This window comes from Rattus rattus, chromosome 5, assembly GCF_011064425.1.
Source record: "Rattus rattus isolate New Zealand chromosome 5, Rrattus_CSIRO_v1, whole genome shotgun sequence".
Classification (NCBI taxonomy): Eukaryota; Metazoa; Chordata; class Mammalia; order Rodentia; family Muridae; genus Rattus; species Rattus rattus.
The window spans coordinates 2,468,636-2,491,427 of record NC_046158.1 but is presented as its reverse complement, the minus strand read 5'-3'; the positions used below and the strand labels follow the sequence as shown (position 1 = coordinate 2,491,427).

Genomic DNA, 22,792 nt, shown 5'->3' with positions numbered 1-22,792 from the left:
CTTCCCATGCTCAAGCCAGCTCTGGCAGGCCCTCCTCATGTTAGCCGGAGGGTGTAAAAGTTGTAAGGTACAGTGGAAGGAGGAACAGAAGCCCCACACTACCAGCCTGCTGTCCCAGGGACAATGTTCAAGTCTTGTCTCATGCTTTAGAGTGGTGCTCCTGCTTAGTAGATGTCCACAGGCACCCGGCCTAACCAAGCCGGTCACCAAGCCAGGAGTGAGGTCAGACCCTGGGACAGTCTCTTCCCTTACTCGTGACCTGCAACTCAGTTCCAAGGATGTTCTGATCCTAGGTCCTAACCATGTCTGGTTGTCATCCCACCTCTCCACCAAAGCAAAGCTACTGTATCTTTTAGACGACGGCCCAATGCTGTCTCAGGTTCCTGCTTCCATTCCTGCCTCCCCATATCCTCTCCATCCACACAGTTCTCATTCTCCACTAAGCCTCCCTGGGTCCCACTGCGTCTAAGGGGCAGGTGATATCCTTGCTCCTGCTGGGTGTGGCTCTGCCCACCTTCCCAGCCGCACTGGGCCCTCCTCTCTGGTTTCCCACAACTCAGGGGATCTTACTCTCACTGAGCTGCCTATTCCTATTGCCTCACAGCCCTGGTCTCTCCTGCTGGGAGCTTTGGCCCTGTGAGTCCCTCTCCATCATTCTTTCAGCATTATTTCCTCTGATGTTCCCCTCCTCTCCCCCAGAGGGCCCCATACCTCTCTAGAGCAATTGGATAGAGCAGAGATAGTGTTATGATACACCTGGCACAGAGCCTTTCCCTCAGTAAACACCCCAAAACCACCTGTCACATGAGAAAATGAACAAATGTATACCTGTAGACACAGCTCCGAGTTCTGGGAGAATTCCGAACTGGAACCCGCCAGTTAGGCCCCAGCGTGGCATAAAGACGTCCCCTGCTTCAGAGGAAAGGGAGTAAATTTTAGTCAATCTGGAAAAACCAGCTGATCCTTGTGGCGTCAAGAGCATCCCAGACAGTGTAGGTCAGCCCAGCCCCTCCCCTCTTCCTCCTTGGGTCCTTGCTCCCACTACAGCACAACTGGGACATATCTGGAGCCACCTGGCCAGGGAAAACTTGTCTCACTAAGTCTCCATCTAGGAAAGCACAGGGTCTCACTGGACAACTTCATGAACATTTTGACTGTTCACCCTTCTCCTGGATTCTCCAACGTGAATCCAAGGTGAGCTGTTTAACAGAAATGCCATGTTGTCCACAGGTTCCAAGACAGAAGCATGGAATGGTGAACAGTCTTGCACATCTGGCCAGGTCACATGGAGTGGCATTCACCAGGATGTTTCTGGATCCCGTTGCTACACTTCACCTCTGAACTGGCTCTTTGCTGGCTCCAGTGTCCTCTGGAACTTTTTTTAAAAAAAGATTTATTTATTATATATAAGTACACTGTAGCTGTCTTCAGACACACCAGAAGAGGGCACCAGATCTCATTACAGATGGTTGTGAGCCACCATGTGGTTGCTGGGATTTGAACTCAGGATCTCTTAACCACTGAGCTATCTCTCCAGCCCATGCTGGAACTTAATGGCCTCCAAGAGTTCTGATTCCAGGGCCTCCTTGTGGGCTTGGCCTGGCTTCTCTCGTCCCTGCTCCTGAATCAGGGGAGTGTGTCACTTCAGTTCCACTTCTTTGTTGTGAGGGGCAGGCACTGCCTTGCCCTGTCCTTGCCTGGCTCTGAGGTATAACCTCTGTCCCCACCTATAGCTTCTCTGCCTGATGGCCAGTGGATGACAGAACTGTCTGTATAAAGCAGATTGAAGTTTCTCCTTCTTGTCTAAATGTGGTCTCTGTTGTTCACAGCTGGCTCAGGCTGTGACTTTACTGCCAGTGACTCTAGTGTGTGTGGCCTGAGGACAGCCTCTCTTCCTGAAGCCATGAGTGTCACACTTGACTGGGCGTCTGTCTTCCAACTAAGAAGACATTTCTGATGGCCATCTTGGAGCCCAAGTTCAGGGCTGGTCAGCTGTGTTGGTGGCTCCAGGATCCTCCTTTTCTGTTCTTCAGCCCCTCCTTTTTAAGCACCGGTTAACCTAGGTCCTCACAATAGCTGGTCTCTGGGTAGTCACAGGCTGACTCTGCTTTGCTCCATCCACAGCAGGCTGGGCACATGCCGATTCACTCTTCCTTGAGACCTGTGCCTCTGCTGTAATTGCCAGTGGGTGCAACATGTAGACATTACCACTTCCTGACCCCGACACACGTCCAGCCCCAAACCAAAGCAGCTCTCAGTCCTTGTTGAACAGCTGCTCTCCTAAGTGGCTGTCCTCCCCAGCCATTGGCAGGAATTTCAGAGCCAGCTCTGACCACAGAATTTTCTGAAGTGCTGTCCTCTGTAGCTCTCTGTGCTTAAGATATGCCTCTTCCTCCGCTCCTCAGGACTACTGCTTGGAGTGGTAGCTTCCCCTCCGCCAGACTCTTGAAGGTCTTCTCCCTGTTGCTTTATGGTGGTTGGAAGTTAGGACTGTCTGAAGTTGCCAAGGTGGCAAGCAGGAGGCACTGCTCATTCTGTGAGACCACCTGGGGCTGCATCTTTGACAGATGTTGCTAGAATGGACATCTGTCAGAGAGCAGCCTGAAATCCATCTCTTCCAATCAGTCTAGGCTGGTAGGCAGCCAGCACTCAGGCCCTTTCCAGGGGAGTCCAGTGTGAGGGACTGGGCATGAACAGAGACAGAGCTGCCTCACTCACTGCGGTCACACAGAGCAAAGAGGCTAAGGTGGTGTATGCTCATGCACACCAGGCCTCTGTGTTCACTCTCACTGTGCTAGTCCAAACCGCACTATATTCCTTCCTGAGCTTGTCCAAGCACCACTATATTATCCTTCCCAAAAGGAGAAACTGAGGCTCAGCACACAATGAGGATCTATTTGTCCAAGGTATAAGCCTCATCAACCACGATTTGAGTAAAGGTCTGCGTGACTGCAGCCCAAGCCCCTCGATATGCCAGGAGACAGGACCTTTACAGCAGAGAGTGGCAGGGACCGACTCTGGGCGCTGGGTCCATGCCTAAATTCTGTGTCGGGCCTTGCTAGCATTCCATGTTGCCATTTTGAGTGTCACAGCTCCCACAGCTATGTATGTGTCCATGTACATGAGGCTAAACGGCCAGGAAATTCTTAGGTCTGAGGATCTTCTCAGATCGGGTGGGGCACTTCTCAGTTCTGTGCTCTGCAAGGGGCTGCCCAGCACTTCTGTGTCGCTGTCCTGTCAGATACTTACAATGTGCCATCCATACGCTTTGGAGAACACACTCGCCCACCCTACAGAAGGGATGCTGCCCTTACGCCTACGTAAGATGAAGACATTGAGGTCAGAGAAGACGCTGGCCTGCTGTTGAGATGGAGATGCAAGTGTCCACAGAGAAGGCCCGCTTCTAACATGGGGTGAAGGGCCTCACTGTCCCACAGGGAGGGTGAACACCACGGCCTGTCCTTGGAACCACTTGGCAATCCCAGGTGTGAAAGGGCAGCATAGTGGTGGCCTTTCCCACCCCTTAGAAGAGAGTCGGGGCAGTATCTATCCTCTCCCCATGAACTGGGGGAGGAGGCTTGTGTCAACTTGGAGCAGCCAGGATCTTCCATCCCAGGAGCTGGGCAGCCTGGCACCTCCCTACTGCCCTAAAATACCACAAAATGCAGAACGAATGGACAATAGTATTTAATGAGCCCCCCAAACCATGGGGCCCCAACTTCAGAGCCACAGGAATTTTTCCTAGGGTCATTCTGAGAACATGTAGCTGAATGCAGACCCCCTCCACTTCAGATGGATTTGAGGTATACCAGACCAGAGGCTCACGAGGCATTTGCTCTAGGAAAGATGTAGGCAAGCAACCAAACAGAACAGCTTATCCCACAGGGCTCATAAGACAACGACAATGACGATGATGGTGACTAGATGAGATGATGGCACTGCTGGGGCTGGCGAGGAGGAGGTGGAGAGGATGGTGGAGTGAGGAGGAGATGGTGGGGCAGGCAATGTGCTCAGCAGTATTCGCTGTCTCACTTAACCTCATGTATAGCGCTACAAGGTAGGCACTGCTCCTCACCCTGCCTGGCAGGTAACTGAGGCTCGCAGGTGGGGAGTCACTTTACCCAAGGCCACAACACTGGAAGAGGAAGCCCAGGTAGAAGGAATCTGTACCACCGGCCTCAAGAACACCTGGGCAGAACAAGGCATTGGTTCCTAGATTTGCACCAGATTGTTGGTGTCCCATAGTTGAAATTCATAAGGCAGCTGCTCATATAGGAGGTGGAGAACAGGAGACATCATAGATGACAACCTTATCTAGGCCCTTGGAATCTTGGTCCTAGCAAAAAGTCATTTTCCTATACCTGCTACTCTCGTGTCTCAAATTCTCAAGACCGCACTGGGAGTGATGCGTGGAAGGCCCATGTGATTCCTGCACCAGTCACGTTGGCTTCCCTGGCAGGCCCAGAGAAGCTGCTAGTCACACTGGGTCACATACAGGTGAGTCTCTCTCATTTGTGGGCAGGAAATGCCAGCCTGACCCCTGAGGAGCCCCGGGAGAGCCATTCTTGTAGCTCCATCTGAAGGACCTCTGCTCTCCTTGTGCACATGCCCTTCTTGGGTAATGTCCTGGAGTCACTAAATGGTGCCTAGAAACCATACTAGTAAAACAATGCATGTTTTCCTGAGTGTAAACCGAAGCCAGATTTCTCTCCTGGCCATCAGGACTTAGGTCAGGCTAGCAATCCGGCTTGGTGGCTGGGTAAAACCACCACATGATCCTAGGCACTGTGAGGCACCCTCTGTGTGCTGAGAGGTTCAGAAACATGGGAGGCAGTGGGACCAGCAAGCACCCCAGAGATGCAGTAGGAAGGACAGGCAGATGGAAGGATGGCCAATCCATTTCTAGACTGGCTCTGAAGGAGTCAGAACAAGAAGCTGGGGGCTCCCATGAAGCAGCTGCTGACTGACAGGACCCAGCCTTGATCGCCACAGCCAAGGACAGGGTCTAGCTCCAGGCCCAGACCCCTTTGCCTAGTCTTCTCCAGAAGAGTCTATCAGGAGTCTTACTCACCTCTAAAGAAGCAAAGCAAGATATGGTGTCTTCAGAGAACCATATAATTAGCTTGGCAAATCAATCAACCGGGCTGCCACCCTGTAAGCCTGGGCAGGGAAGCTCAATCCATGCATATGGGCAAACCTACAGAAGCCAGAAGTCAGGGAGCCCTAATGAGGGCTAAGATCCTGGGCTTTGAGTTTTGTCACTCACACAGGTAGGCTACAGTGGAGAGAATCACTTGCTCCTGAGCTGGGCCCAATTCTCTCCAAATACTCCAAAACTTGGGGTTTGGGAGACTTGACACATCTCCTAGAGTCCTCTGACCGTAAGGAAGGATGCATGTCTGAAACCATTTTGGGCTGCAGACCTGGCATTCTTGCTACCATGACTCCCCTTGTCGGCTGCTCTTGTTAAGAATGGTGGCTGATTGTGCTCACCAAGACCAACAGGAAACCTCACCCAGAACAGAGACTGTATCAACCACCTTCCTAGGATCCTCCTCCCCTGACTAGTGCTACCATAGAAGCCAGCAGTGGTTGGTGGAAACTGCTTTCATTCCAGTCCACACAGTCTATGAACGGCAACCTGAGGTGTGCTTGACATTCTAGCCTTGTCTCTGGTAGCTTTCTTGTTGGGCAGAAGCACCCACTACGGCACTGCTGAGAGCCCAGGCCGATGCCTCCTGCAGCAGCTCTATACTCGGGCTAAGGGTTGAGCATGTGTACCTCTACTGCGCAGCTAAGGGACTCGGACTCAGATAAGTCTAAGACTTAGACTTAGGCTCTGACATTAGACTCCCTGCTTTCAAGATAGCAGAATATAGCCTGTAGAAGGCTCCCAGAAACCCTGAGCATTCACAGCTACCTTTCCCACCCCAGGTCATGACCTAGAACCCACTTTGTATCCTCATGCCCCAGGACCATCACAAAGGCTCATCAGGGTTCGCTTCAGCAAACTCCTTCAAGCCTGTTAACTACCAACTCTTGGAGAAGCCTGAACTTACAGCTGATGCAGGTTACCCCACTGGACAACACTGTGCACTGGATGATGCACAGCAACCTCTGTGCCCCTTCCCCTCTGCAGGGAGGAAGACAACCCTCTACTGTAGAGAGAGCTGCCCCTTCTCGAGGGGAGGGTCTTTCTCTCCTAGTCGGCTACTGCTCACCACTGCCCACCCCCACTGCCCACTTCCCCCTCCTGGCAATGTCTGCCTGGGAAGAGGGTTGGGGAGGATTTGTGATAAACTCTGACACTTACTTTGTCACTTCTTCAGAAACAATCAGTGATCATTTCTGATGACATCTTTAGGAATGCCAAATGCCAGTTACTTTTCTGAGTAGAAAGGCAGACTAACACTGGTGAGGTTCACAGAATACAAGGGTGGCAATCCTGTGAAGCAAGAGATAACCAAGGCCAAGGATGCTGCATGTTTCCATTTCGGTCTCTATTCACCTCCATAACCCACCTCATTTCTCCTTTCAAAATCTTTTTAAAAAGACTTTGGACCTAAGGGTGATACCTGTTTTCACCTTAGGGTCCAAACTTGCCTTTCAACCTAAGTATAAAAGTGGCCATTGGCCAAGCCCTGAGGCTGGCTGGTCTCTAGGGCCTGAGGCTGGCTAGAACCTGGCCTGGTGCCCACCTCCAACCCTATTCTCCAGTCCATTTAGCACTGCTGTGCTATACATAAAGCCTGCAGGGCCCTCTCCTCAGAGAAGTGGCACAGACAGTGAGACTTTCCTTCTGCCTTCGCCCCTGCAGGCCAGGGCTGTCTGATAAAATCACAGAAGATTGGGCACACCCTCACTTTCCTCCCGACTCTGGTGTTTCTCTGCCTTTTACATTGGTGTCTGGCTGTGTTTCCACCTGGCTTGGGTAGAGCTCACGACCAGGGCTTGGGGAGCTATGGGTCAGGGGCTGACCATCTAAAGGCTATAGTTTCTGGACTCCATCACACACTAGCCACACCCCATTCCTCTTCATACCTTCATTCCTTTGAAGGAGCCTGGTCCCTTTCTGCACCCTTGTCCCGTATCTTCTGCCTTTGTTCTAAGCTGTACACCTTACAGTATCTGTGGATCTGGTAGGGAGGCTCCTTCTGGCAGATGCTGGCCTCTGGGACCAGCCAGGGGGACACCTAGAATCCAGTCCTCTCTGAAGAGTAAAAGCATTGGTCTGGAGGAGACCTGGGAGTACACAGAGGACCCAGTGGGGTGCCTGAGGGTTAGGATGATGGGGCTCAGGAAATGACAAGACGGTGACTGAGCTGGGAAGAGGCAGAGTGGTGCTCTTCTGTGTGCCCAGTCTGCAGAGCCCAGAGGCCTGTGTGGGACTGGGTTCTGATGAGATGCAGTCATAGCCCCACTGATATCTCCTCAGTCAAGAAACAGGGGCCAAGACCCCCTCTGTGCAGAGCAGAGGAAAGGCTGCTGGGCGCAGGACTGTTCTAGGCCTGGGCATATGCATAGAAGAGCCAGAAGGAGGCCGGAGCTCAGAGGACAGCTCACTTGAGAGCATCTGCTACAGACATTCATGACCTAGACCATACAAATACTGCTGCCTGCAGTGGCCATCACGGCATGTGACATCATTTCCATTGGGCAAGGAATGCCCCCTTGCCACCCTCTTTCCTGCTGGCTCCACTTGCAGCCAGCACTAACAGGGCCTACAGAGCCTACCTGCATGGCTCCTGTGCAGGCAGCAGTGCTAACTAAGCAGCTACCGAGTGACTGATGAGTGAGGAGGATGGATGAGTGAAAGGACGGACAACGGAGGGAACATACAGGTCTGCTGCTGTGCATGTCGGCACCATGCCACAATGTGCTACCAGAGTGGCCAGAGGAGGTGCTACGTTGTTTGTGGCCTTCTTTACAGGGTGTCCCCAGGAATTCCCACCTAGACCAAGAGTTTTGGAGTCTGTCCCGTGGGGCCTGTGGGGTTCTCCTTTCAAAGCTATGGGGGAGTGCCAAGGCTGCGGGCAGTCTATGCATGGCTGCTGTGCCCAGACAGAGCCTGTGCACGGGGGACGCTCGGCCTGGGCCACCAACAAGCCTCTCTGCGCTGTGGGAAGTGTGCGGGTAGGATGATTTCTTCTGGGCACTTTTCAATTACAGGGACTGAAGCTTTAGCTTCAGAAAAGGAGTGTGCGCATGCACTGGTGCATGTGTGTATGCTCTGAGTGGTGTAATGCATACCACATGCATCAGCAGGAGTATATGAATCAATTAAGGATGTGTCTGCTTGTGTGCATGCATATGTGTGAGACCTGTGTTTAGTGTATGCACACAGAGGTGTGACAATGTGATTGTGCATATGTAATGGGTATAAGCATAGTGTATGTACACATAAATGTGTGAACATGTGTGAGGGCTGTAACTATGTGCATATGTACACATAAGACTGTAACCACAGCCATGTCTATAGATAGACGGTATAGTTGTACACATGTACACATAAGGCTCTATCACTTTGTGCATGTGTACTTGTAAGAGTACATGTAGTCCCCTAGGCACTAGTGGAAGGACCATCCTGAAGGACAATGGAAGCCTGCACCTTGGGGACCTTTTCCATCACTAGATTTCCCTGTGTGTCCTCAGACCTCTTAGTCACCAAGGTGCCAAGTCTTCCTGGATTCCTGATGGTGACCCAAGAAGTATTTGGACCTGGAGTACATGCTGCAGGTGAATTCCTGATGAGAAGCTGATGGGAATGTGGATACTTGGGACAGATAGGCTGATGGGAATCACAACCAACAAGGCAGTAGTGTTCAAACTGGTCCAGGCCTGAGGCTGCACTGGTGCAATACTCTCAGTTATCACTAGGTGGAGCCCCATGCACATCTCAAGACTTCCAACGGGACTCTTAGAGGTCCAGGGCTCACTGCAGGTCTAGTAGGCTCCCAGGTCTCTAGCTGGCTTGGACCCAGTGCTCTGAGTGTCAGCTGACAAAACAAGGGAGGGAGTAGGAGGAGAGCACTCTCTAAGCCTGTGTATACATTCACAAATGTTATAAGTGTATACGTGAATTATGAATGTGTCCACCTGTGTGCATGTCTAAGTGTGAGATTAATGTGTGCACATAGAGGTGTGACCGTGTAATCATGCGTATGTAATGTATGGGTGGGGCAGGGGCCCCTGACTCCAGCTCCCTGGGCCCTGAGAGGCCTTGCTGAGGCCACACTCACCTTTCCAGCCCTGCAGACATTTCTTCACTAAACTCTGAGCTCTCACTACTGCCTGGAAAAGGAACACAGATCAGTGAGCATGGCAGCCTGGAAGAGAGGGGCCTGTTCTCCTGGGCTCCCAGTCACTGGACCTCGGTCCCCAGCTCACAGCATTCTGACCCTGTGGGTCACTAAAGGACTTGAGTTTCTGTTGTTCTATCTGTCTCTGCTCTGGGGAGGTTCAAAACACTTAGTCCCGCCATTCTCAAGAGCACCCTCCACTCCCTTCCCACTTGTAAGGCCAGGGGCCTCACATCTGTCTGCACTGCTCCATGCCTGCTGCCCCAGGCCTCTCCTGAGGGTATTGGCAGGGTGAGCACTTCTGGGCCCAGGGACAGGCAGGTGGGTCTGTCTGCACAGGAGATGCAGGGAGAGTGCAAGCGAGGGTCGGTGCAGCCCCTGCCCATAGAGTTACTGGGAAGGTCTCAGTTGGGATCTTTTGCCTTCCCAGTCTCTTCCAGGCCCTCAGTCTGGAGCTGACCATGGTCTGCTGTGCCTGAGTGGGACACCTTGGTTAAGTGAGCAGCACACTGCTTCCCTCCTGGCATGTCCATCTGTGGGCCTGGCCTTTGTATTGTCTTAGACTTTGTAGCTCTGAAGTGCAGGGCTCTGCCAGAAAGATCTCTAAGACTGAGCAGTGGAAGAGGCTAAGTGGAATCCCTCGTCCCTGCTGTACGGGTTAGAGGACAGGGAGGGGTTGGGAGGATAGCACTACCAGGGCACACACTCTGCTGCTTTCTCAGAGCTTTCAGCTCAAGCAGAAAATGGCTTGAGTTCCCTGACTTTCCCTGACTTGATGAGCCGGAGCCAAACAATCTTGTGATCTCCCCTGGATGCTGGACAGCACAGCACCTGACTCGCTCTCAGGAAAGGCAGCCCAGACTCAGGCACAGCTCAGAGTTTCCTGGATGTCAAATAGCTGCTTGGAGCTCTACTGTGCATTCACGGAGCCTCATAAGAAGCCAGGTCCCATCCTATACTCTAAGATGAGGGCCATGAGTGACCCTGCCAGGCTGAGGGGTCAATGCCCAAGAGCACAGTGTAGGTTCAGGAAGCAGCCTCATTACTTCCCTAGCTCAGGAGCCCCAAGCACTTCTTTCAGCCCACACCTATGCGCCTAAGATGCAGTGTCCTACACGCCCCACACTTTAGTGTCCAAATAGGAGGACCTCTTCTGAAGACAGAGGCAGATACAAGACTTGTCATAAAATTTCCAGGAGGCAGCTGCTCTGTGCTAAAATTGCTCCTGACCCCCAAAACAGGGACATGTGGCATGAGATGCCCACCCGGTGTTCCTGCCGCCTGTTTCTCCAAGCTCCTGGCCCTCTGCCCCGCTGCCTTCACCAGATCAAACACCAGCTCACCACCATTGCTAGGAGGACTCTGCTATGTAAGGCAGACAAACACACAGGCACACTGGAAGGCAAGGGCCATCAAGAGAGCACTGGGCTGGTGATGGTAATCATAGGACAGTGTCACTTGTCATAGATGACCCGAGATCTCTGAATGCAGTTCCATGTTAGTCTCAGGCCTATTATCAATATTTCTCTTCTGGCAATAGCAGCCCTGTCTCTAACTCCATGGAATAGGCTCTTCCTGCCACCATCCACAGGGTAATGCCATCCCTAAGGCTCACATCTTCATCTTCCCTTCTGCCTTCTCTGGATAAAGATAAGCACACAGCAGGAAGCAATGGGCCACCCACCTACTGCTCCTAGCAAGGCTTGGCACTGTTCCTAGGACATAAATGCCACTAAGGTAGCAGCTGGCCTTAGGGGGTTGCAGTGGACTCAAGTTTAGCCTCCTTCTTCAACCTGACTGTCCATTTGGGGACCATCAGAAGGAGAAGGCCAACCCTGGGCTCTTCCTGCAACAGAAGACTCTTGTAGGGAGCCATTCTTTAAGGGTGAGGGGCCACTGGGCACAGTACAGTGACACAGAGACAGACACGGAGCACAAACTGGGCCTGCTGCCCCTGCCTGTGTGCACAGGCCAGAGCCGCTTACCTAGGGAGAGTCCGTTGGTGATGGCGGTGGAGGAGGTGTGGGTGAGGCCCCTGCGGGGGCTGCGGGACTCTAGGACACTGTCGTCCAGCAGATGCCTGGCCTTCTCCGATGGGAATGTGGCACTCTTACTGTCAACTACACTCAACTGACACATCAGACTGGAAAACGGAGAGGAAGAGAGAAGCAGAGCTCCTTATCCTGGGAGCACAGTGGTGCACTGGCCGAGGAAGCCAGAGCCAGGGACTTACTGATGGAGACGCCTCTGCCCAGAGCCCATTGGTGGACCAGGCTCAGCCCCTTCTTATGGTATGACCTTGGGCAAGTCACATCCTTTTTCTGAGCCTCTAGTTCTCTCTCTGTCAATGGAGACTAGTGCTGCTTGCCCTGCCTGTATCCCAGGATGACGGTGAGGCTTGTGAGATGAGGCCAAGGTGAAAGGCTGGTCAGTAGGCTCTGCTGAGGAGTGTCAGAGCTTTGTGACCCCTGCTAGACCTACAGTGAGCACAGCAGCAGCTGCTCAGAGGTTTGCATGGTTCAGTGAGATGGTGACCATGGGTATGTGGCAATGTCTAGAGAAGAGGAGACCCCAGGGATCCAAAGCACTTTGTCCTGCTCCTGCCTCTGAGCCCCACAAGGACCAGCCAAGATGCATGGCATTTGTGCCTTAGTGCTAGGATGCAGGTGCAAGGAAGGAGAGAAGAAAGGGAGGAATGGGAAGGGACAAAGGGTGCCCCTGTGACCAATACCCAGAGGATACAGGCATGACTTTCCCCAGCAATGCTGAGGACCTCTATGTGTCCCAGCAGTGGGCCCCAGTGAACCAGCAGGTACTCTGAGACATTCACTGCTGACTTGCGGATAGTCTCTGGTGTCTGCTGGACTCAGTTCTCCCTAAATGAGCTGTAGACCAGGTTTAGGCACATTCCTTCACTATCTACTGAGCCCAGGTCCCTGCTGGTGGCATACAGACTGCACCCGTCGCCCCTCTCATTCCCAAGTTCACACCAGCCTTAGGAGGGTTTGTCTGCCAAGAACATCAAGAGCTTCCAAAGGAGGATGGGAAAAGACCCAACCTTCCTTCACCCCGGAAGAGGGTTTCTCGGTCACCCACTTGTTGCCCAGACTGTGGCTCTTCCTGTGTCTGGGGACTGGCGGTGTGGGGAGGCTGCCGGCCACAGATGCATCTGGACAGGTGGGCCTCCGGCGGAACCTGGCTGAGCTGGAGCCGGCAGAGGGGCCTATGAAAAGAGCAGAGAGAGAAAGAGAAAGAGTTGGCAGGAGTGATGGGGGTGAGAGTAGGGCAGAGGCTCAGGGGAACTGGGCTCCAGGCTTGTACTATGGGCCTTTCTCCAGTTATGTGTGAGACAAGACTCACGTGAAGCCTACAGCAGCTTCCCACTCACCAGAAACTGACCCTTCCCTTCCAACATCATCAACTCCCAGAGTGAAGGCCTGAGGTGCCCAGGCCCAGTAGCTGGGCAGCTCTGCCAGGCAGCCGACTGATGAGCCATTCATAAGAACAGAACCAGAAGCATAACCTTAAAGCAAAGGTCCTCCCTGGACTGCGCAAGCCCAGAGAGGTATACAGGAGGCCTTGAGTTGGGCCAGCTGGAACCTATGTCTCTGTCTACACTCTTGTCCCTGGCCAGGACTTGCATACTGGCATTGGCTGCTCTGAGGCTCTACCTCTCCATCACAGGATAGAACAGATGTGCCCTGAAGAGTGGGCTGGCCTTTGGAGGCTCTGCCTGTATGGTCACAGGTGATCTGGGCACCAATGCCCAGTCTCTCAGTCGGCCCTGCAGTGTTCTGAGGAGGATCCTCTGGCCTACATTCTGGGACACAGGATGTCTCTGCTCCTGAGGAGACAGCTGGCGCAGCTGCTGTAGAGAGCAGGAGAGGAATGAGCAGCGTGTGGCTTTGTTTTGCTTTTGCCCTTAGAGAAAATTCCAGAGGGTGGAGCCCTTGTTTATCAGCAATCATAGGAGGGTGACAGCCCCACTGCCTGAGTCACTGTGCTCCCACCCTGCCCCAGTGCTCTAAAGGTCAAGTCACAAGGATCCTCTGCAGGAGACCTGGAGTAGAAGCCCAGAGGCCCTCGTGTTGAAGCAGAAATGACCATGGATAAGCAGAGCAGGCCATTGCACACTTGGCACGCTGCTTTGGGACTGTGCTGTGAGCCTTGAGGTATGACTTAGTATGTATGACTCTTAGTTGCCCCAGTAGATGGAGGAGAAGGCAGGCTTATAGATCTGCTACATACTGGAGGGAAGATCCAAACCCTAATGCACAGCACGCATGTGGGTTGGGAAGGAGACTGTCAGGGGTTCAGAGTACAAGTGCTGGGCAGATGTCCTTGAGAAAGGAAAGAGGTCACCACATGATATGGCATGGGAAGCCCTAGAGCTGTACAGCAGTCACATGGCCGCATTAGCTTGCTGCCTCCCTTGGCCACTCTGAGGACGCTCACTCTCGCTTGGCTCAATGTAGCTCTCGCCTTCTAGCTCTGCTCATGCTTTGAGTTATCACAGCCTCTCTGAGTTGCCTTGGCTGCTTCCACTCAACTCTGGACTCTCTCTCCAAGGCTAGGCCCGGATGCACCCCTTTCCTTTCTGCTTTGGAGCCTTGGGAGGCATGCCTGGCCTCAAATGCCCCTGGACCAGATGGGAGGGTGGGCGGGGGCCCCCAGCGGAAGAGCCTTGGCCTCTTGGGCCTATATCAGGGCTGCTGCTGCTCTCTGGGCTCAAGGTCTCAGCCCCCTCCTCCCCCACATTCTCCTAGCATTGTTGACCAACAGCCTAGGTCTGACGAGGAAACAGAAGAATTTCCATTTGGCTGAGACCCAGAAGAGGGGCCTCTGCCAGTAAGTGACACCCTCTGCTACCCGAAAGGCCTCATGCTCCTGCCCCTCTGAGCCTGGGGTGGCTCCCACGTGACAGTGCCAGGACTACAGGCCTTCTGAGCTGGGTGGCCCGCACGCCTGTTGGTCATGTCTTCAGGCAGGGTAGGGGTGGTGATGAGCTGAGGCTCTGGTCTACATAGCAGAGTAGATATGGCACACACAGCTGGAAAAACTGACCATGTGGCTTGACTATCTCAAAGGATTGCTCTATTTTTCCTCAGCATAAGTTTTCCATGAATAATCTTTAAAGCTCTTTAAGTGGCTGTTTCTTTAGCAGTTTTATGGGACCATATGAGAATTGACAGTTTCTGTAGGCAGCCAGATATGCTGAAAAAAATCTGGTTTTCATTACCAGAAACCAACATACTGCCCAACAGACCACTCATTGATTGGAATAGGAAAACAAAACAAAACAAACGGCCTTCTACTAACTGCCTTGGAGTGGCCAGGATGCCAGATAGTGTATGGTGACAGAAAGGGACTCTGGTCCTTGGAGGCAAGGAAAGCCTGGGCTCTGTGCTTACAGGTTGAATGGCCTTGGGAGGTCACCTCTAAGCCCTGGATCTACATCTATAAATGAGGGATAATCCTGGTCTTCCTGGTAAAGAGTTAAACACACAGTGTCTCTCTTGCCAGACCTTGGGCCTGCCCCTGGGCCAAACACTGGAGCGATGTCACAGACAGGAAAATTCCTGATGCTGCATGGGAGTAGCAGTCAACAGTCAAGGGGAGGGAGGGGCAACCAGGGAGCTTCGTCCAGCAGGAACATACACTCTGACAGGAGGATAGCCATAATCAACATGGCAAAGCACCACTACCACCAACAGCACGACAGGATCAAAGATGAAGATGGCAACTCTAACTAACATAGCCTCTGCTCCCTGTCAGAACTAATGGTATACACTTTTCCACTTGACATTATGTAAGTCTCAATATCACAGAGCTTTTGGGAACATAGGGGAGGGATGAGAGAAGACTTCTGGAAGGTTCAGCATCCTGCCTAACATGGGCAATGATACAGGTAGAACAAACTGTGTGCAGAGGCCCAGAGGGAAGACGGCAGGGCCCCAGCAGAGACTGAGCCCCACAAGGCAAGGTCTGGTGATGTGCTCAGACTCACACCTTAGGAAGTTCCTCTGACCGGATGAGTAACTGAATTTGGTCATGACTGGAAGCTGCCGGATTTGAGAGAGAAATATGTACAAGAAGTGTCCAGTGGTTAGCCAGGCAGGGAGGGAACTGAGAGTAACCCTCTGTGTAGACTGGTGTGCACCTGAGACACAGATTTGGGGGCACATGGAGAAGTCCAGTGTGGGATGACATCTGGAGGTCACTGGGCAGATGGGCATGGCAGCAAGGAGAGCACACCGTGGGCAAAGGAACCTCTTCTCAAGGATTTCTGCCTGGCTCTGCTCTGGGCTAGCACTGTCCCATTCCAGCTGGCCTTTCCAAATCTCACACATCGGAAAGTAATGGGAGGCAGCTGTGGCAGAGGGGAAAGTAGCAACTTGAAGTCACAAAACTTGGTTCCAGTCCCTCCCCTAGCCCCAGCTGGACAGAGACTCATGCCATCTCCTCCTTGGTGTGCTTTCCCCAGGCACTGCAACTGTGCCATCTGGATCTCCAGCCAGTACAGCTCTGAGCCTCGAGAGGCTGTCACCCAACTCAAGGGTTCCATGCCCTCTGCTTCCCACCTGCTCCTGTGGAGAGCCCTCCTTTGAGATCCAGAACTTAGCCTTTTAGATCTGCCAGAGCCCTGCAGCTCTTGGGCCATCCGGGCCTCTACAGTCTCTGTGTGGAAACTTCTATAGCCAGGTCTCTGGCGGGGCCTGGGAGCCGCTCATTTCTATGTTCACACACACTCTGCTTTTCACACATGCAGCTCTCGTGGGTCTTGATGGGAGCCAAGGTCTGTCTGTCTCTGTGCAGAAGGTCCAGTTCATTTCCTTTTGAGAAACACTGTGCGTCATCTCTGGGCTGAAGTGGCACTGTGCTCTCCTTGCAGCCTCACAGGCCACAGAGAGTGGGAACTGCTAATGCTTGGAAGCTGCTGGCACTCTGCAGAGCTATGGAACTGGACAGATCAGGCTTGAGTCTTGTGTCCCCTGCTTCTAGCCCATAAGCTCTCTCAGAGGACCCCATTCTGAGCCCTGGAAAGGTTGGCAGAGGAAGGGCGTTAGAGGGAAGAGGGCCAGGCTCTTTTCATTGAGCATTTCCATGGTGCGACCACACAAACCATGATGGCCTTGAAAGCTGTCTCTATACTAGGGTCAGGGCACTGTGGGTTAGTGTCTCACTCAGCCCTGAGGATGTAAGAGCGAGAAGCAAGTGAGGGCAGCCGCGCTCTCACATGTGTTAAATGAGGGGTTACCCGGCCTCCTGTGGATGAGATGGCTCTAGTAAGAAGATTGTGTACAGCATGGAGGGTATGAGGGTTTGTATAGGCTCAGCCCAGGGAGTGGCACTATTAAGAAATGTGGCCTTGTTGGAATAGGTGTGTCACGGTGCCCGTGGGCTTTAATTCCTTAGTCCTAGCTGTCTGGAAGCCAGTGTTCCACTAGCAGCCTTCAGATGAAGACGTAGAACTCTCAGCTCCTCCTGTACCATGGCTGCCTGGGTGCTGCCATGTTCCTTCCTTGATGATAATGGACTGAACCTCTGAACCTGTAAGCCAGTCCCAATTAAATGCTGTCCTTATAAAAGTCGCCAAGATCATGGTGTCTGCTCCCAGCAGTAAAACCCTAACTAAGACAGAGGGTTTGAGTGGATCTTAGCAGGAAGCTGCTGGTGGGAAGGTGGCTCTGAGGGGGCTTCAAGGTCCAGGGGTGTATTTGTATCTGTCAAGGTTGAGGACATCCATGAATGTATCCTGGAGAAAGGACAGCTTTATAACTGTCCCCTGAAGGCTGTTGTGCCCTGAGGCAGCAACACCCACTGTTACCAGCTGTGATTAGCAAGTTGAGGGATCTGGGGAACGTTCAGTGAGGGAGCAGCCATGCTGCTGCTCTGTTGGCACAGACGGCCAGGCCTGAAGCAGCCCAGTTGGATGAGTCAAGAGGACCAGATATAAGGTAAAGTTTGTGGTTCTGAGTCCTACAAACATCTGCGTGACTCAAGGTATCTGTAGGAAACTGGGTGTTGTGACATATCTGCAGGCCCAACACTCAGGGGAGAGAGGAGGAGAAGTAGGAGTTCAAGGCCATTCCGGCTACACAGGCACACATACACACACACTGCAGGCCACACACACTCATACACAAAAGATACACACGAACACAGACATACACAAGACAGGCACACATGGGAGGTAATCGGATAACACACACACACACACACACACACACACACACACACACACACACACACACACACACACACACACACACACACACAGCCCTACCTGTAGGAAAGGCAGAGACATGTAGGTCTATTGCCCACAGCAGGTCTTAATGCCCTGAACGAGTAGACAGGATGACACGAACAGGAACAGAGCCCCCCTTATGGCACCCTTCCTGCTCCATGTGTTAGACAGAGGTGACAGACCTGTCCTGACCCCCAACCCATCAGTTAGCTCCGCCACTTCTGTGATGTGTGAACCTGAGTGAGCACTCAGTATCTTTACACCGGTGGGAGTGGGAGTGGGGTGGAATAAGGCGGCAAAAGGCCCACTGTGTGCTGGGGAGGCCAGCAGACTCCCAGGCAGGGCCTGGGTACACTCCTAGTGAGCATCTTGGGCAGACATGAAAAGATGCTCAGTGCAGGTCAGCTTTCTGCGGTGAAGATGGCGATGGAGGGCTTTCCTTGTGCAAACTGCCTAGAGTGCTCCACAAAGGGCCTCTGACTATCTCTCCTTGGACCCAGACCAGCCTCAGAGGAAGGCTGAGGTGAGGCTGCCTGGCTTTGGAGGCTGGCTCATGGAGAAGTTACTTCACAGTTTTCTAGCTGCCCTCCCATTGTCTGCTCTGGGGACAGCCCACTGCCAAGCAGGAGCCTGCTGTACTCTGGGGAAGCCTAGGGTACTTTAAGAGGCTGCAGCTGTGTCCTGCTGCTGCTGCTGCTGCTGCTGCCGCCGCCGCCGTCCCACAACAGGTACCAGGCATGTGAGTAACAACCCCTACAAGTGACTCCAGTCCCAGCCCTGCCTATCCTGATGCTGACACACAAAATGTATGTATGACATTAAGGGCTATTTTTTTGCCCTAAGTTCTGAGGTAGCACTGGAGCTGGGGCTAGATGTGGGTCCTTGGGTTCCTACTTGGAGCCCAGGTGGCAGACTCACACTGTCTCTCATTTAGATGGCAGGAGAGCCTGCCTGAGAGGGCCAGGAACTAACATTCCCAAGAGGCATTATGCTGGTAGCAGCATTTCTAGCATAGCAGTTTCTAGAGCTCCGGCCAAAGCCCTGTGATATGAACCGGCCTGAAGACTTCCTGTGCCAACAGCTCTGCGTATTGGTTTGCTGGCCTAGCAGGAGGGTCCTTGCCACCAGGTAGTGAACATGGACATCAGCCTTAAGTTTGAGAGGGCAGAGACAGAGGCCAGGGCCGGGATTTTCCTGGTTTAAAGCATGGCTCTGGAACTATCAGAGGAAAGAAACCTGTCCCTAGGGGAAGCCATGTGGGGGAAGCTTGCAAGGTCTGGAACTGTCCTCACTAGCTCCAAGACACACACAAACATCACTTGCCCTCTGGGGTCTGGGACAGGCACCATTATGAACATTACATGTGATTTTTTTCTCTCTGGGAAAATATTAGTACATTTATATACACAGCATCCCACAGAGAGGGAAACTGGAAACGTGGCATCCCTGGCCATTTTTTTCTCCACAGATCAAAAACAGAGTTAGTTTCCTCCGCTTCCTTTCTCATTGTCTCCTTGTGGGGACAGACTACCCACATGGCCATCTCCCAGAGCAAAACGGGGGCAGCTCTTGGCAGGTTCTGGGGCCATCAGAGGCCAAGAGAATGTAGCTCAGAGGCTGCTATTAATCAAGGATCCCAAGAAGATCATAACTGCTTCTATCTGCTCAGGGTTAAGGTCTCCCAGTCCCTGGAAAGAGCTGGTTAGAGAAGAGTCCTAAATAGTCCCTCACACACACAGGCCATTTTGACCTGTTCACATTGGTTTCGTTTTGGCCTCCAAATGTGCCTGTCCAAGCCTACTTGACCTCTGTTGCCTGTCTCCCCAACTAAGACACAAGCTCCGGGAGGCTGAGGCCCCTGCCAGGTACCCAGAAAATTATGAGGTAACTTCTCCATGAGCCAGCCTCCAAAGCCAGGCAGCCTCACCTCAGCCTTCCTCTGAGGCTGGTCTGGGTCCAAGGAGAGATAGTCAGAGACCCTGCCATTCCCTGAGCAGTCAAGGACTTTGTGGAGCACTCTAGGCAGTTTGCATAAGGAAAGCCCTCCATCGCTCATCTTCACCACAGCTGACCTTGAGTGTTTGTTACACACAGACTTGCAGCCTAAGAGCCTTGTGCAAACGAAGGTGCACATCTAAAGGCTTTTCCTTGGCAAGTATGGGGGTACCTAACTGCTGGGCACAGCTTTGAGCTGGAGCCTAGCCCCTCCTGAGGAACAGGGGGAGGCCACGTTCCTTCCATTCTTGGGACTGCAAGAGGCACATTCCTGTCCCTCAGTCCTGTGGAGTTCCTGCCACGCAGCTCAGTAAGTGCCAGAGCCCAGAAGGCTCCCTTGGAGCTGACCCTCCGGCCACCCTCTGTGGGAGCCCTGCTATGCCACAACCCATGCTGCAGCAGGGCTTCTTATCTTTCCTCTGACACTTCAAAGGGGGGGACCTGAGTCACTGAATGGCTATGAGCTTTCTAGAAAGTCACTGGCTCTCTGGTGATCAACATAAACCCTGACATCCTGCTTTGAGGCTGAAGCCAGGGATTGGAAAGTTGGTGGAAAACACTTCTGTGAGCTGAGCTTCCTCTGCAGTGCAGGAACTGTTGGGCTCAGCACTTTTCCAGAAGGTTGTGCAGAGTCAGCAGTCAGCCCACACTGGAGCTGCTCTCAAGGACAGGTGCCCACAGGGCTCCCCAGACAGCGATGCTGATCAGCCCCCAGCCCTAAGAGTCCTAAGAAGCCACCGTTAGGACAGCAACAACCAAGCTGCTGACACTGAGCATATTCTGACAGTGAACAGGCATGGGCAGAGCACAAGACAGGCCTGTGCTCACCCAGCATCAGGACAACATTCTAAGACCAATAGAGTCTTCACTCTCACCTGTAGATAAGGCTATGGAGGACCAGAAACACAGAGATGAAGCTAGAGCCTTGCTTTGACAGCAGATCCCTAGGATCCCACTGCTGGTGACACTGTGTTTCCCTCAGAGGAAATGTATCTGGTACATCTTAGGTACCCCCCTTTGGGACACATAATTCCAAGTGTGGGGCAGGCTGAAGGACAAGGGTCAAAGTGGTCTAGGAGAGATCACCTTGTGCATGCTTCTAAGTTGGGGATCTGATCTTTTGGGGGTCCCACATTATTAGGAGTCTGGTAGGGTGGTGGAAGGTGCTGTAAACAGGGACAGTTGAGCCTGCCATGTAGTGAACCCAACTGTGTTCTTGGGCTCCATGCAGGGCCTATCTTGGCACCTGTCTAGGCGGTGAGCAGTTTTGTACTATTTGAGGAGCTATGATACCTGCAAGATCTTCCTTGGAAGAGACTAGTCTTGGAGAGCTGCTTCCTGGTTCGATTCTGAGTGACAACCTGAAACCAAAGATTTTCACAAAGTCAGAGAGGCCTGGGTCTACCATGGGATTGGGGAGGGCTGGCAGCTTTGTCAGGGCGAGGGTGGCTGTCCATGCGTATATCAGTCACAGAACTCAGGCATACTGTGAAATCTGCTTCGGGTCACAACTCTTCCTCCTTCTGATGCCTCCCAAGGCCCTTGCTTATGTACCTACAACTCCCACTGAAGCATGTTTTAGAGCCTAGGAAAGCAAGGAGAAAGGCCATGCGGCTTCCTTAGCCAAGTTCATGGCACTAGTGGGTGGCAGGCAGGGATGCTAGGATGGAAAGCAGGCTCCATGGGACCAGACTTGCAGTGTGAGGATGTCCTTTTGTGGCATGGAGAAGAAGGGACCCTCCTGCCTCCTTGTGGGAAAGGGAATGCTAGGTGGTCCTGGACCTTCCAACAGCCGGAGAGGAACCAACCTCCAGCTCTTCCGCACACATGGGAGGAAAGCCGGTCAAGAGTCTCTCAATGGTAGCAAGACAGTGGTCCAGCAACACCTCAGACCTTGTCTCACAGAAGGAAAGAGAAAAGTAGTGACCCCCAGGTTCCTCAGGAGATGGCCTCTGAACCGAGGAGGGGCCTGTAAGAACATGAGCTGAGTTCAATAAAACCTGAACACCAAGGTGACGAGAAAGAGGAAGCAGATGAAGCGGGAGACTAGGGACGTGGAACCAAACCAAGAATGGAAACCAGAGCAGGCTGGCTGAACACCTCACAGGAAACAGACCCCTCGGGGACTGCTGGGAAGCAGCTCATGGAGGAAGAGGAGGAAGGCAGAGAGCATGATCATAGGGGCTCTGGGAGGCAGAAGCCAAGAATGGCTGTGGAAGAACTTGAAGGTATAACCTGTGGGGCTGGTCTGCAGTGGGGAAGGCACACTGTGCGATTGGGGCAGCTGGGAAAGGCCCTCCTCTCTGAGGCTTTCTCTGGCTGAGCTTCTGAGTTTCATGGACTTCTTCACCCACCTGGCAGAGCAAGAGGAAAACTGGGGCAGGCTTCAGAGTTCTTCAGCAGCAGCACCCAGTGTCAGGAGGCCACCAAATCTACAGGCCAGGGGGAAAGCACGAAGCCACGCTCAGCTCGCCAAGGGAGGAGGGCCCAGCTTCCGATGAACCCAGTTAAGCAAGGGATGGATTTCACACAATGAATGGCTCCAGGGAGCAACAGGTGCTAAGAATGGAATTCCATTACAAACAGGATTGCAGGACTGTGGTTCTTGAGTGTGGTTTCCATGTTATGCACTTGGAGGGTGGGGTCCAAACATAACAACTAATGAGAACCTGGAGGCTGGTGGAGCCCAAGTGGGGGCAGGGCCAGCCCATCCTTTCTCTAATCTGAGGCAGCCTGCAGTCACAGTAGTGACCTGGCCACAGGGAACACCCATACTCGAGCTTCTCATGGTTTTCCCAGATCATTCTATGATTCTTACAAAAGCTGTTTTAGGAAATAGAATTTTTATTTTAATTTTGAGTGCGTGTGTGTGTGTGTGTGTGTGTGTGTGTGTGTGTGTGTGTGTGTGTAAGTGCCTGAGGAGGCCAGGAGAAGTTGCTGGACCCTCTGGAGCTGGGATTACGGGGAGATGTGAGTTGCCTGATGTGGGTGCTGGGAACTGTACCCTGTGTCTTACGTCAACTTGACAGAAGCTAGTTATCTGAAAGGAGGGAACGGCAGTTCAGAAAACGCCTCCGTAAGCTCTGGCTGTAGGGAATTTCCTTAATTAGTGATTGATGGGGAGGGTCTAGCCCACTGTGGGTGAAGCCATCTCTGGGCTGGTAGTACTAGGTTCTAGAAGAAAGCAGGTTGAGCAAGCCATGGGAAGCAAGCCAGTAGGCAGCACTCCTCCATGGCCTCTGCTTCGGCT

The 22,792-nt window shown here is 52.8% G+C and overlaps 1 protein-coding gene across 6 annotated transcripts in view; it reads right to left on the bottom strand.

Annotated features, from left to right (window-relative positions):
- The window catches only part of Ralgps1 (Ral GEF with PH domain and SH3 binding motif 1), a 234,415-nt gene that overhangs the window by 8,011 nt on the left and 203,612 nt on the right, over positions 1–22,792 (bottom strand). For 3 of the 6 annotated variants that reach the window (XM_032902700.1, XM_032902706.1, XM_032902703.1), the window contains 5 exons: positions 20,836–20,903; positions 12,396–12,522; positions 11,285–11,442; positions 9,240–9,291; positions 829–912 (listed from right to left, as the gene is read on the bottom strand). In XM_032902700.1, the coding sequence (XP_032758591.1) occupies positions 829–912; positions 9,240–9,291; positions 11,285–11,442; positions 12,396–12,522; positions 20,836–20,903 (489 nt within the window). The remainder of the gene's footprint in view (positions 1–828; positions 913–9,239; positions 9,292–11,284; positions 11,443–12,395; positions 12,523–20,835; positions 20,904–22,792) is intronic. The other 3 variants (XM_032902701.1, XM_032902704.1, XM_032902705.1) reach the window with 3 other exon arrangements.